The sequence below is a fragment of the Pristiophorus japonicus genome, chromosome 13, assembly GCF_044704955.1.
Source record: "Pristiophorus japonicus isolate sPriJap1 chromosome 13, sPriJap1.hap1, whole genome shotgun sequence".
In the NCBI taxonomy this organism is placed as follows: domain Eukaryota; kingdom Metazoa; phylum Chordata; class Chondrichthyes; family Pristiophoridae; genus Pristiophorus; species Pristiophorus japonicus.
Window position 1 is genome coordinate 135,119,440 of NC_091989.1, and position 15,111 is coordinate 135,134,550.

Here is a 15,111-nt window from a genome sequence, read left to right on the forward strand (position 1 = left end):
CCAGTTGTTATTTTTTTTGTATCTGGGGTTCTGGTGGATGCCAACTTTAACTTGGATAGAATTCTTTGGAATTGTGCTCAGAAGGACAAAAGAATGCTTTACTCTTTTTTTGCTTCACTTCAGTGACAACAATCTCCCCATGCAGGTTCAGCTTATGGCATACAAGATGTGCAGTCAAACAATTCCCCTTCATGGTCAGAGCTTCGAGGCATTCAAGGTAATGGCTTTCTTTGGCCCATGTGTACAACTTGGTCAGAGCTAATGATGGACAGACTGAAATCTGAGAACTAGCAAAAAGTACCCTTGGGATCCCTTTGCGGAACTCCTAGAGTCCAGGGCTCGTACAGGGTATTGGTGAGGCCGCACCTGGAGTACTGCATGCAGTTTTGGTCACCTTACTTAAGGAAGGATATACTTTGGAGGGGGTACAGAGACGATTCACTAGGCTGATTCCGGAGATGAGGGGGTTACCTTATAATGATAGATTGAGTAGACTGGGTCTTTACTCGTTGGAGTTCAGAAGGATGAGGGGTGATCATATAGAAACATTTAAAATAATGAAAGGGATAGACAAGATAGAGGCAGAGAGGTTGTTTCCACTGGGAGACTAGAACTAGGGGGCACAGCCTCAAAATGCGGGGGAGCCAATTTAAAACCGAGTTGAGAAGGAATTTCTTCTCCCAGAGGGTTGTGAATCTGTGGAATTCTCTGCCCAAGGAAGCAGTTGAGGCTAGCTCATTGAATGTATTCAAATCACAGATAGATAGATTTTTAACCAATAAGGGAATTAAGGGTTATGGGGAGCGGGCGGGTAAGTGGAGCTGAGTCCACGGCCAGGTCAGCCATGATCTTGCTGAATGGCGGAGCAGGCTCAAGGGGCTAGTTGGCCTACTCCTGTTCCTAATTCTTATGTTCTTATGTAGCAAATGGCAATTTTCCTTGGGGTGGGAAAGAGGGACAAAGTAAGCTGAGTCTTTTGGGAGTTGAATTGACCTAGAATAGGAGATTGGAACATGGACAGAAGAGCTAAATATCAGAGGAGAGGCAAGCACAGCTGTTATCAACATCAAAGTGTTTGAATGAATATAGCACCAAAGAGCTCTATCAAAATATAGGTCAATGGGAGACAAAGGGGAAATCCGAGGCCAATCATCGCAGTTCTAGGGCATTGCTACATGAGATCCTCAGGGTAGCATCCTCGACCCAACCATCTTCAGCTGCTTTATTAATGACCATCCCTCTGCCATAAGATTAGATGTGGGACTATACGCTGACGATTCCACAGTGTTCAGCTCCCTTCCTAGTTCCTCCAAAAAGAACATTTTGTAACCACCTCCCCTTGACCTTCAATCTTTGCATGTCCCCCATTGTCAACATATTAGGGGTCAACATTGACCAGAAGCATATGCAGCCATATCAGCAACTTAGTTGGACTAGGTACTCTGCAACATGTGACTCATTTCCTGGCCCTTCAAAGCCCCTACAGCATATATAAGGCTTAAGTCATGTGTGATGGAGTATTCCCCAGTCACGTGGTCGGGTACAATAATGCTCAAAAAGCAAGACACCATCCAGGACAGAGCAGTTTGCCTGTTCGGGCCCCTGTTACTAAACTTAATTTTCACCCCCTCTTTCACTAGTATACTGTGGTTGAAGTATGTACTATCTACGTGGTGCATTACAAGGAACTCCCAAGGCTACTGCGGCAGCACTTCCCAACCCTGCAATCTCTACAACTGAGAAGGACACAGGCAACCATGTCATAGGGACACCATCACCAAGTTGTACAGCATCCTGTCTTGGACACCTATTGCCATTCTTTCATAATTGCTGGATCAAAATCTTGGAATTCCCTACCGAACACCATTGTAGGAGCACCATCACCACACAGACTACAGTGATTCAAGGAGAATGCCCACCGCCACCCCCTTCAGGGCAACAAGGGATGTGCAATAAATGTAATATAGATATATATATAATCCATCTCTCAACGGCAGAAATGCTAATCCAATATCTACAGAACTCTGGGACATTATTAACTTGTCATTGGTAGAACCGAGAGGGGTAGGCCTTTCATTTGGGACCTTTCAGTGATCCTTCCCACTCTGCTCCAGATAACCGTACAAACAGAGAATGGGAAGTTTACCAGTACTTTTGTGCTGATAAGCTACACAGTTTTAGCTTGTTAAGTTCGGAGCATTTGGGAGCTGCAATCTTTGGCTTTTACCCTATCTGGAGCAAGGTTCTCTACGCTTGTTTAAGTGGTGTTTCTTGCTATCAGGCAAGTGGAAACTAAATATGTGGATTTCTCATTAATTTGACTCTATTTACTTGCATTTATGTAGTACCTTAACAAGTCCTCAGGATGTCCCAAAGTGCTTTACAACTAATGGATTACTTCTGACGTGTTGTTATATTGATAAACACAGCAGGCAGTTTTCACACCTCAGCAACCATGAATGACCAGATAATCTATTTTTGGTGATGGTGGTGGAAGGAATGTTGGCCAGGACACTGCGAGAACTCCTTGCTCTTGCTTGAATAGTGCTATATCATCCTGCACATCCACCTGAGCTGATAGATGGGGCGTCTTATCTGAAAACAATGTAGCACTCCCTCAGTACTGCACTGAAGTGTCAGCCTAGATTAAGCATGGTGTTATGTTTCTGTGTGTGTCACACACCTGGCAGATTAAAAACAAATGTTACAGCCGAACATTCTCAATAGGAAGCTTTCTGGATGTTTTTTTAAACTGGGAAACCTCCCTGCTGTTGGGTCGTAGTTTATTTTCGAATGGTACAGAGACAAAAGAATATGACTGTCCATTATGAGAAAAATACTTAAACAAGCAAAATGTCTTCATTCTCAGCAGAAGATTGGTAATCATGCCAGAATGAGGACTGAGTTTATGGATGAAGTTCTGAAATATAACACTGCTTAAAAACTAAATGAATGCAGGCTGCTCCTTTAACTGCTAACACTAGGATTACACTCCTGTTTGTAGGCTGAAGCATTCCAATACTTAAGATGGCAAGTTTTTAACATTTAAATATATCTTCTATTAAGGTTTAAAAATTTCAATTTTTTTAAAAACTGTGTTGAGAAAAGTATTGCATGCATTTGCCATGGTTACAAAAATTAGGAAATTATGATTCAGAATGAAGGGCTGAAAATAGCAAACCCACTAATGATTTCATTTAGCTGGCAAAACAAACTCGTTACTTGACAGTTTGTTTTGTGGTAATTTTATTGATATGATTAGACTCCAGACATTCATGTCTTTGCTGTACAAGGTACCATCGAAGTATCAGTAACTAAACTCTTGTTTTGTTTTGCGAGCAAACTGTTTGCTTAGATTTGGGTGCATTTAGGTAAATATGTTCATATGTATGGTTAGCCGTTAAAAGGGAACTTTGATATGGGGATTAGTATTTTAAATATAAAATATTTAACCCTAATATGTGTCCCACAGCTAGGTTTGAAACAAGACACAGAGCCAGGAAATAATCAGCAACTGAAGCGTCTGCTGTAGTGTCGAGGAATTTTACCATTTGAGTGAACAGATGGGAATGCGCTATGCAACAATTTACAATCTATATTAACGACTTGGAAGAAGGGACTGAGTGTAACGTAGCCAAGTTTGCTGACGACACAAAGATGGGAGGAAAAGCAATGTGTGAGGAGGACACAAAAATCTGCAAAGGGACATCGACAGGCTAAGTGAGTGGGCAAAAATTTGGCAGATGGAGTATAATGTCGGAAAGTGTGAGGTCATGCACTTTGTCAGAAAAAAATCAAAGAGCAAGTTATTATTTAAATGGAGAAAGATTGCAAAGTGACGCTGTACAGCGGGACCTGGGGGTACTTGTGCATGAAACACAAAAGGATAGTATGCAGGTACAGCAGGTGATCAGGAAGGCCAATGGTATCTTGCCCTTTATTGCAAAGGAGATGGAGTATAAAAGCAGGGAAGTCTTGCTACAGCTATATAAGGTATTGGTGAGGCCACACCTGAATACTGCGTGCAGTTTTGGTTTCCATATTTACGAAAGGATATACTTGCTTTGGAGGCAGTTCAGAGAAGGTTCACTCGGTTGATTCCGGAGATGAGGGGGTTGATTTATGAGGCAAGATTGGGCCTCTACTCACTGGAATTCAGAAGAATGAGAGGTGATCTTCTCGAAACATATATAAGATTTTGAGGGGGCTTGACAAGGTGGATGCAGAGAGGATGTTTCCATTGATGGGGGAGACTAGAACTCAAACTCGATGGCATGATCTTAGAATAAGGGGTTGCCCATTTAAAACAGAGACGAGGAGAAATTTCTTCTCACAGAGGGTTGTAAATCTATGGAATTCGCTGCCTCAGAGAGCTGTGGAAGCTGGGACATGGAATAAATTTAAGAAAGAAATAGACAGTTTCTTAAACAATAAGGGGATAAGGGGTTATGGGGAGCAGACAGGGAAGTGGAGCTGAGTCCATGATCAGATCAGCCATGATCTTATTGAATGGCGGAGCAGGCTTGAGGGGCCGTATGGCCTACTCCTGCTCCTATTTCTTATGTTCTGAAGGCACAGAGCCAGGAAATAATCAGCAACTGAAGCGTCTGCCGTAGTGTCGAGGAATTTTGCCATTTGAGTGAAGCAGATGGGAATGAGTTGTGTTGTGCTGCTGTAGAACAATCCTGGTAGAATATGCCCACTAGTGGTACTCAGTTCCGTACATTCACTATACAAATACTGATTAAGGACTGGTAATTTATTCAAACCAGTGTGCCTGGGAAACTAACTCCCCATCTCCAAAGTCCTTGGTCGCCTCCCAAATCCGAGTCCATCTTTCCCGCAATTCCATATTTGAATCCCTCCAATCCGGTTTCCACGCCTGCCACAGTATCTCATCAAAGTCTTAAATGATATCCTTTGCGACTGTGACAAAAGCAAACTATCCCTTCTTGTCCTTCTTGACTTGTCTGCAGCCTTTGACACGGTTGACCTTCTCTAGTATCTTTCCACCGCTGTCCTGTTGGGTGGGACTGCACTCACCTGGTTCCATTCTTATTTATTTAATCGTAGCCAGAGAATCACTTGCAATGGGCTCTCTTCCGGCTCCCGCATCGTTACCTCTGATGTCCCCCAAGGATCTGTCCTTGGCCCCCTCCTATTTCTCATCTACATGTTGCCCCTTGACGACATCATCTGAAAACACAGAGTCACTTTCCACATGTACGCTGATGACACCCAGCTCTACCTCAGTACCACTTCTCTCAACCCCTCCACGGTTTCTAAATTGTCAGACTGCTTGTCCGACATCCAGTTCTGGATGAGACAAAATGTTCTCCCAATTGAATATTGAGAAGACCGAAGCCATTGTTTTCAGTCCCCGCCACAAACGTTCCTCTCCCCAACATCTGTCTGAGGCTGAACCAGACAGTTCGCAACCTTGGTGTCATATTTGACCCTGAAATGAGCCTTCGACCACATATTCGCAGCATAACTAAGACCGCCTATTTCCACCTCTGTAACATCACCCATCTCCGTCCTTGCCTCAGCTCATTTGCTGCTGAAGCCCTCATCCATGCCTTTGTTTCCTCTAGACTTGACTATTCTAACACACTCCTGGCTGACCTCCCACATTCTACCCGACGTAAACTAGACGTGATCCAAAACTCGGCTGCGCATGTCCGAACTCGCATCAAGTCCTGCTCACCCATCATCCCTGTGCACACTGACCTACATTGGCTCTCGGTTAAGCAATGCCTCGATTTCAAAATTCTCATCCTTGTTTTCAAATCCCTCCATGGCCTCACCCCTCCCTATCTCTGCAATCTCCTCCAGCCCCACAATCTCCCGAGATGTCTGTGTTCCTCTAATTCTGCCCTCCTTGAGCATCCCCGATTTATAATCACTCAACCATTGGTGGCCGTGCTTTCTGTTGCCTAGGCCCTAAGCTCTGGAATTCACTACCTAAACTTCTCCACCTCTCTACTTCTCCTCCTTCAAGACGCTCCTTAAAACCTACTTCTTTGACTGTTTTTGGTCACCTGCCTAATTTCCCCATATGCGGCTCGATGTCGAATTTTTTATCTCATAATATTCCTGTGAAGCGCCTTGGGATGTTTCACTACATTAAAGGCGCTATATAAATACAAGTTGTTGTTGTCGGGAAGCTTTAGCTTGGTATGCAGCTAAGTTCTGTATTTTATAGCCTGGTATACATCCTTTAGAGTATATTGCCCTATGATTTCTGAGTTGGGTCTATATCTCAGTACTCTTGATAATAAATCCCACCCTAGATCTCTTTATATATGGGAAACATGTCTGTTCTGAGTCAGCAGACACTGCAGGAAGCAGGAAGAAAATTAGTTACAATTTACATTTACCCATTACGTGGTTCAGAAAATTTGACAGAGAATTGCTGTTGAGAATTAAATAGGTTATATTTCCTGCATATACAGTTTTAATCTCTTAATCTATATTTACCGATATCTATCCATATATGCATAAAAATGTGCTTTGTTCATCAAATTTCCTGTGTTACACTTGGCTGCCACATCGTAGCAAATTACGATGTCAGATTTGCACTTGATTGCCTGAAATTCCTTGTTCATAAAACAGTGATAAATCACAACTGAACAGGCATAGAACATACTAATCAACACATAGCAAGTGCGAATGAAAACTACCAATAAGCAAATTCAAAAAAAACTTCCCAGAAGAATTGACAGCAAGCAATAGCAAGAAGCAGAAGCTGAATCAATGACATTGCTGCAAATGCTTTTTTGATAATCCTTTTGGCTGACATCTTGATTTCTGCATTAAGTTGAGGACTTAATGCTATAAATAAGAGTTGTAACATCATAATAACATAAATTACAAAAGTTACAAGAAAGTGATTAAACTTAATTAAACAATGGCTCAGAATTTGCTGGAGCGAGGCACCTTGCAGTGAGCATCGTGAGTTAGATTTTTTCCTTTGTCCTTTAGCTCCAATTAATTTTGCGCCGCAAATTGCAGGGAGTGCGAATTGATAACGGTGCGGCAAACCTTGGTGAACAATGGGACCAATAGTCTATCTCCTTAATCAATACAATTTAAAGGATTTGATTGGTTAGCAAAGCTCTGAAGTAACAGCTTAGACATCTAATATTACTTTAAATGAAGTTTATTAAAATATCATCGAATCACGTGCCTATGGAACATGACACACAAACATACAAATAAGATAGCCTGCTACTCAAGGTTCAGTTTGCTTTTTAATTCCTAACACGTGAAAGCTATATATTTTTTTTAGCAATTCACAATAAATCAAATTTGATGATTTTCCCCTTTGCCAGCCAGTTATTAGCCAGTGACATTCGCATCCAGTAAAGTATTTCCTATCTGTGCTCTCTTTGTTTCCTTTCAGTTCTATCATTTTGTTATATTCCCTAATGTATTTTTTTTCTTTGTGAAGGATTTACTATAGTTTCCCCAGTTTAACTTGCATCCTGGTTGCGTGCTTTATGTGGCATGTGTAGAACAATTATCATTAATTGCTAACTAGTTTCAAAGTGGAAGGCCATTAGAAACATAAATTATCTCAATAGCAGGGTCCTTACGCTGTGAAATAGCAGCCCTAACTTTTTACGGCAAGTTTAATTCGTTTTTACCATGCAAATACAGCTATTTTTTACACTCATAGTGAGATTCATGGCATGGCTAATGGCAGAGCAATGCAAATCATCCAGCAATTTTTGGTGATTCGTAACTCACGGCATATCTCTTCCTCGCTATAATGTGCTGTTCTTTTTATGCATTAACAACAACGAGCGCCGTGAACTCGACTTTATTTTTGCAGCATATCTGGGCCAATAGTATTTTGTGAATTTAAGCTGTGTCTAAGAATGTTTTCTTTCGAAGCCCAGTGCTTCTCTGAGGAGCCTAGGGCTTGAGCTTCTGGGTCTTTCTAGAGTCATTGCTTTTAGCTAAATAAGGCTTCCTTCTACAATTCCCAGCAGGAATATGCCTACAGCCCCAAGACTGATTTTTCATCCATCTATTTATCTATCCATCCATCTATCTATCTGAAAAACACCAACTGCACCATCTCTGAGGAGATTGCTTACAAACTTGTTTCTAAATTTTTCAGTGGCAATGTGTACCACTGCCTCAGCTGATCACATTTAGACCAAGTTGTAATATAATGGGCCAAAAATTGCGGTCATAGGTTTCCCGCGGGCGGATGCCTCCGATCGGAATTTTTTTAACGGAAGTACCTGGTGATCCCGGAGGAACGAACACTTGCGCTTTGAGGCCTAGATGCGCAGCCCAGCGCAGAGGCCTACGCATTCCAGGAGAGTATGTACATCCTGGGATCACGTGGGCCTGGGCCACCAATCACAATGTAGTATTCTCATTCGTAGTAATGGGAGCTCTGAGCACTATCAATGAGAATACCCCTCAAATCAAATACAACACAAACATAAATTTTAAAAAAGTCACTTTTTAAAAATTAATAGAAATTACATTAAATTAAATGTTTTAGAGAATTAAAAAAAATGTTTTAATCGTGTTAAAAATAAACTTACCTTCATAGACAGGGTTTTTAATTTAAAAATAAGTAATAACAGTTTGAAGAGATTGAAAAAATAAATATCACGTTGGTAAAAGCAGGCTTTATGCCCACTTTTACTAGGTGTAAGAGTTTGAAGGACATTCACTGGACAGGAGTTGGACAAATAGCCCAGATCTCCGCCCACGAAGGCCCTTCTCCCGGGGATGCGTGCGATCTGTCGACAGATCAGATTCGGGCGCATGCGCTTCACGCACCTAAACCCAGAACTTGTAGGGCCTCTTCGGGCACGTGCACACCAGAAGAGGCCGCAATTTCAGGACCAATGTTGTGTTTAAATTGCTAATTATTTCATTCGTAGAAAGCAAGAAAATGTCATGATCAGATACTTATCTAGTAATGTCACCATCGAAAAGTCCATCCTTATCAAATAAAAATGAAACCTGTTCACTTTTCCAAAATATAATCTTGTGCATGCACTGAGTGTCAGAAGGGTGCTATTATCAGATATGTTCTTCAGAAATTAAACTGCTGTACTCGCTACAAAAGAACCGAAAGGAAGATCATTTTTGCTCTGAGAATTAAAGGGACCAAGTTTCCACAGGAATTGCTCCTTTTTTATGGAGCAATTAGTTTTTTTTGGAGTACAGGCAACTCTCGATTATCCGTACACGGATCTAACGGAGAATCCGCTGCAACGGCACTTTAAAAAACTGTGATAAACTGTGTCCCGTGTACAGCTGCACCGAGATGGACATTTCGCTGTTTTTCTAATCTCAGTACCGGAAAACAAGCTGATCCCAACTGCAACAGAAAGCAATGCAAAGCGCCTGTCCAAACTACTCATTTTTGGTCTTTAACGCACTCTTATACACATTAAACCCACCACACACACAGTCCTGCGCTGACCACTTTCTGCACCGTCCGTTGTTTGCACAAAAGCGCTGACATCAGTGAGTAACTGCAGCCCTGGGTGCAATGAATGATTTATTGAATGTTCCCACTCCAGAGAGTTTAAAAATACCCGCTTCCAACACAATAGGGTGCACCTTGTCCTTGCCCGCATTTTTACCTTTCCCTCCACGTGAAATTTGGGACTCAAACATTCTCGCCAAGTACATGCACTCGTCCTAGTGGCAAAATCGTTTACCCGAAATAGCCCGATCCCCAAGGAACCCGGATAACCGAGAGTTGCCTGTATCTTAAAAATCGCAATTCTCCACATTTAGTTTGCATCTGTTTCAGAGAGTTAGTCCAGTTTCTTTTTAGTTCAGTTTTTTATTTCAAAAGTGGGCGTTACCAGCCACTTACGCCTGTTTTGGCCATTTAAGCAAGTTTAGACAGCCAATAGTTACTCCAAGCTAACTTCGGCGTATGTGTCCACTTTTGTACGCTCAGAAAAACCTTGCGGACACTTTAGAAATCAGGCGCATGTAGCCAGAGATGGGGGGAGGGAAGTTAGAGGATTTTCCAATGCACTAAACACCTTCATAACAACATTAAAGAAGCATAGGTACATTTAAAGCACTAAGCACAAAGCACAAAAATAAGCATTCAGTAACAAATAAAAAATACAAGGAAAGCACCAAGACTTACAAAGCACTAAACAAAGCACAAAAAGTAATAAGCAATTAATTAACAAATAAAAATAGAAGGAACTTTGCACCTAAAGCACCAAGACCAAAGTAATAAGCAATCAATCAATCAATAACAAATAAAAAATAGAAGTCCTATCTTTACGGGCCACTGATGAGGAAGCGGCGAGGAGAGGAGAGCAGGTGGCGGGGGGAGAGGAGGAGGGAGGGACAGTCCCAAGGAACACTCGATGGCCTCAGCCATCTTCCTCCTTGATGGTCACTTTTGCCAGCTCCTTCTCCCTTTCTTGTTTGGCTTTCTGTTCCTGGGATCTCCTGTCTTCGATGACAGACATTGCCGTCTGTTCCCTCGCAGGTCGCAGTGGGGAGCCCATTCGGCCAGGGCGAGGGGCGGCGTGCATGTGCAGAGGTCCCGGCACTGTTTTCAGCGTCGGGATGTGGCTCCGCCCCCGCTGGTTCTGCTGCGCTCCGAAGGAAGCCTGATGAGCATGGAGAATACCACGGTAAGGATTAGGCGTGCTTTTTGTTCCAGAAAGTTGGCGGACCTCAGGAAGATGCGCCGTTCTAAGGGTTGGTGGAAACTTGGCTCCAAAGAGCCTGGAAAAGTTAAACATTTTGTCATAATGGCCCTGAAATTCTGTTTAGGCCTTCCCGCGGGCATTTTAGAGAAAAAATACGCACCTACCTTAAGCTGCTGCCCATGTTCGACTTTCCAGTGCTGAGGCCTCTCCTGACTGCCAGTCGCAGCGGCCTAGTACTGGAGTCACGTGGCTCTGGGCAACCAATCAGGTAAAGTATCATAATAATAGGAGTTCCGAAAGGTACTAAACTCCTATTACATTGATTGAGAAACAGCCCCAAACACCCAAAACACAGCCCAAACACCCAAAACACTAATAAAAAATAGAAAATATACACTACATTCATTTAAATTAAAGTTATTTAATATCTTAAAATCGGGGAAAAAATTTTTTTTTTAACGTTTTTTAAAATAAAATTACCATTGTGGGAAGGGTTTTTAATGATAAAATATGTTTTAATAACTTTATTTTTATATGTTTTTGTGTTTTTTAAAACATTTGCACCTGTAAAAGTAGGCTATGCGCCTGCTTTTTCAGGAGCAAGATTTTTGAGGACGTTTATATGCGTAAATATCGGAAATTTGCACTTATAAATGTCCTCGCTCCCGATCTGCGGAGGATCTGTCAAGTCAGAAACTTGACAGATCGGAAAAGCCGGTTTTCAGTACATGCGCATTGCGAGCCGAAAACCGTCTTTTCCGATGCCTTCCCGGGTCCGTACAAACTTCGTACAGACCCGGGGAGGCCGGAATTTCAGGGCCAATGTCATGTGCAAGCAATGCGATTACATTTACGTGACAGAAATCATATTGTCATGTGGATTTGGAAACCGATCGGGGAGAAAGCTTTCCTAGCAACTCATGGTGATAATGTTACTTTACATGCTGTATTTATGTGATCTTGCCTGGCTGATGATCATTTTCCCAATTTGCGAACAACTTCCACATTGAAAACTGTTGTTACTTAGCTCAATGTATGCAATACAAACAAAGCCATTTATAGGTTGCAGCAAGGATGAGGCAGCAGTCCAGAAAAATATTTGTTTTGGTTGCTGAATTTTGACAACAAATATACACTTTGAGGGATTGTAAGCATTCAGAGTAATTCAGTTTTAATGTTGAATATAAGATACTGCTCATATAGCTTTTGTAGCCCTGGAAATATTGCTAAAAATCCCAAATACAAGCTCTAATTATATTAATAAATCAGAATGAAAATGTAGCAGTGAATTTAGAAACATGTTTCAGCGTATTTACATATAAAATTGCATGTTTATCAATTCCCATTACTTGTGGTGTGAATTAAAGAACTTCTTTAAAGTTTTCATTTTCATTTTGTGGAACAACCATAGATCTTGCTGTAGTTATTGTCTATTGACTGTGTTGTTGAAAATTAAGCCCATTGAAAGTTCTCACACATATGGTGTTCTTGGCATTTGATACAATCGGCTGTCAAAATCAGACAAACGACCGCTCAGAAAGGTCATAAAGGTCAGAGCTCCAGGAGGTCAAAAGCAGATAACAATGTGAAACTTGGAAATACACCTCATCATATTGGTCTAAAGCACAGTGAGATTTTATGTGAGTTGAAGTAGATTTTAGTACAAATTGCTCCATTGCTGTGTAATATTTCACTAAGGACTAATGAGTTGAATGTCCATTCCTTTTGTTTTTAATTTTCATAGTCAAGCAAGCTTTCCTTTTGCCAAAATTCAACTTCTTTCTGATCTTGCAGTGGATATATGTTTTCATGTTTTTAATAATAGGAATCATCAGAAAACATCATATTGGGCCCCATAAATGAGTTGACATTATTTACAGGGCCAACAAAATGAATTTGGTTGTATGATTTCAGAAATATTTTAGTAAATTAGTATTTTGACTTTATATAAAGACAAGCTTATTGTATGCCTATAGTAAACCCAGCAGGTCTGATTATAGAACTGCTGCAATAAAATATGACTTTTCATGAAACAGTGTTGCAATTACAATACTTCCACCCATGCAATCTCAATTTAAAATACTTACAAAAATTGCTTGTCTTTTTCTTCTGTTTTTTTGAGGGAGTGATGGGCTAGCATTTGAATGAGTCAAAAACGAGAATGCAAATTAAAAAATAGAGCTGGTTTTCTATGATGCGTGTAAGGTTTGACAATATTATGTTTATCCACATGATCGATATTGGCTATTGTGAAAAATTCTATATGCTATTTTTCTTCCATTTACTTCAATTTACCCATTTTATTAGAAATAATTGAGATATCCATTACTCAGACCATAGTTTGTTGTTAGCGATGTAGCAGTGGTATCATTTTGGTATTTTTTTTCAAACATGCTATTCCATTATTTTTATATGTATTTACGAATAAATAATCATTGTCTTAACCTTTCCACACCACAGTAATTCACATTTATAGTATACTCTGCTTCATCAGCAGGAGCCTCAGGAGGAGACCAGGAGTATGATACCAAGGACGGACAACTGTTGGAAGACAGACACAGCATGACCAGTCAGGAAGAGAGAAACGAAGATGATGAAGACATGGAAGATGAATCAATTTACACCTGCGATAATTGTCAGCAGGACTTTGATTCACTGGCTGACTTGACTGAACATAGGGCACATCGCTGTCCTGGAGGTAATGTTAAATTAGCTCTGCATTCTGGCTAGGGTAGACTGGGTAATTGGGTACAACTGATTAGAAACTATTTTATTCAGATTCAAATAAAAATGTTTTATTTTAGGGGTTTAATGTAAGATTTTGTTAATTATGAAATATTGAATTTTACCTTTATCATGGGGATTGTCGTATCTACATGAAAGTGTTAAGTGCAAGGTCTTTAAATAGAATATGCTAATTATAAACAGCGAAGATTATAGATGGCCATATGGTGTAGAGTACAATAGGAAGTGACCTGTAAAAGTTTATTAAGTACTCTTCTTGAACCCCAAATGAAAATTAAATCGCTTGGCCACTTCATTTTTTTTTCTAATTCCACAGCTCAGAAATGTGGTCATTTACTCCAGTGAATATAAAATTTGTCTACCGTGGGTATTATTTTTTCAGTAAATAATGAGTGTTAGTACATGGCCTGCATAATGTGAAGCGCTCTAATATATTTAAAGGTAAGCTCAAAAATAGATAATTGTACCAGTGGTGAATTCAAGGAGTTCTTGCTTTCATTGTCCGAACAAAGACTGTCATATGTGGCACTCAACTTGTGAGCTTTTAGCACCTGTGAAATAATTCCCATAGCACACTACCACTGTTGCATTGACCTGTATATGACAGTATGATGAGCTTTTGATGTACTAGCCAACTCACAACAACTTTCCTACTGAATATCAGGCTACAATATTCCTTAGAGCTGTTCTTAATTTGAGAGCCAAGCCATATGGAATGTCACTTACGGCAGACAACTGGCTTAGCCATTTATTGCCAGATCTGGCTGGATTACAAAGCACTACTGGGTCCTGCTAAAACTGCTCACTATTCCAGGATCATCCTGAAATGCAAAGATAACCGCCGGCTTTTCTTCTCCAGTACAAATCGTATTGTTAGTACCATCTCCCCTGCCCAGAACAAGAAGTTCAAGGAGCTCATGGAGTTCTTTGTCACTAAGATGGAGACCATCAGTTCAGCTGCCTCTGCCGCTTCTCTACCTTCCCCTAGCTCACCAAGCCAAATTTCCCTAAAGTTCTCCCCGCTCAAGGTCTGAACTCGCATTTTTCTCTAGTTTCTCTCCTACCTCCCCTCATGGCCTCTCCGAGCTCAGCTTGTCCATGAGACCCACCATGATAATACTTGGCCCCCATGTTAGCTGATATTGTTAATGGTTCCTTCTCCTCAGGTACTGTCCCCCTCCCATCAAATCTGCTGTCATCATACTTCCCCTCCCTCAATAAACCCACTCTGTCCTTGTAGACGGCCAGCCCATCTCCAAGCTTACATTTCTCTCCAAAGTCCTTGAACGTGTTATCGCCTCACAAATCCATTCTCATCTTTCCCACAACTCCATGTTTGAACCTCTAATCAGGTTTTCACCCTTGCCACAGCATTGAAATGGCCTTAAAAAGTTACAAATGACTATCCAATGTGGCTGAGACCGCGGTAACCTATCCCTCCTCATCCTTCTTGACCTGTTTGCAGCCTCTGTCATGGTTGACCACACCATCCTCCTCCAACGCCTCTTTTCCGTCATCCAGCTGGGTGGGACTGCCCTTGCTTGGTTCTATTACTATCTATCCATAGCCAGAGCAACATCTGCAATGGTTTCTCATCCCAGTCCTGCACCATTACCTCTAGAATCCCCCAATGATCTATCCTTGGCTGCCTCCTATTTCTCATCTACATGCTGCCCCTCAGCGACATAATCCAAAAACA

The 15,111-nt window shown here is 41.2% G+C and overlaps 1 protein-coding gene across 6 annotated transcripts in view; it reads left to right on the plus strand.

Moving 5' to 3' along the window:
- Nucleotides 1–15,111, plus strand: part of znf423 (zinc finger protein 423) — a 308,894-nt gene that overhangs the window by 67,967 nt on the left and 225,816 nt on the right. For 3 of the 6 annotated variants that reach the window (XM_070898035.1, XM_070898030.1, XM_070898034.1), the window contains exon 3: nt 13,162–13,365. In XM_070898035.1, coding sequence (XP_070754136.1) covers nt 13,230–13,365 — 136 coding nt within the window. In that variant the 5' untranslated portion in view covers nt 13,162–13,229. Of the gene's footprint in view, nt 1–3,472; nt 3,721–13,161; nt 13,366–15,111 lie in introns of all 6 variants that reach the window. The other 3 variants (XM_070898031.1, XM_070898032.1, XM_070898033.1) reach the window with 3 other exon arrangements.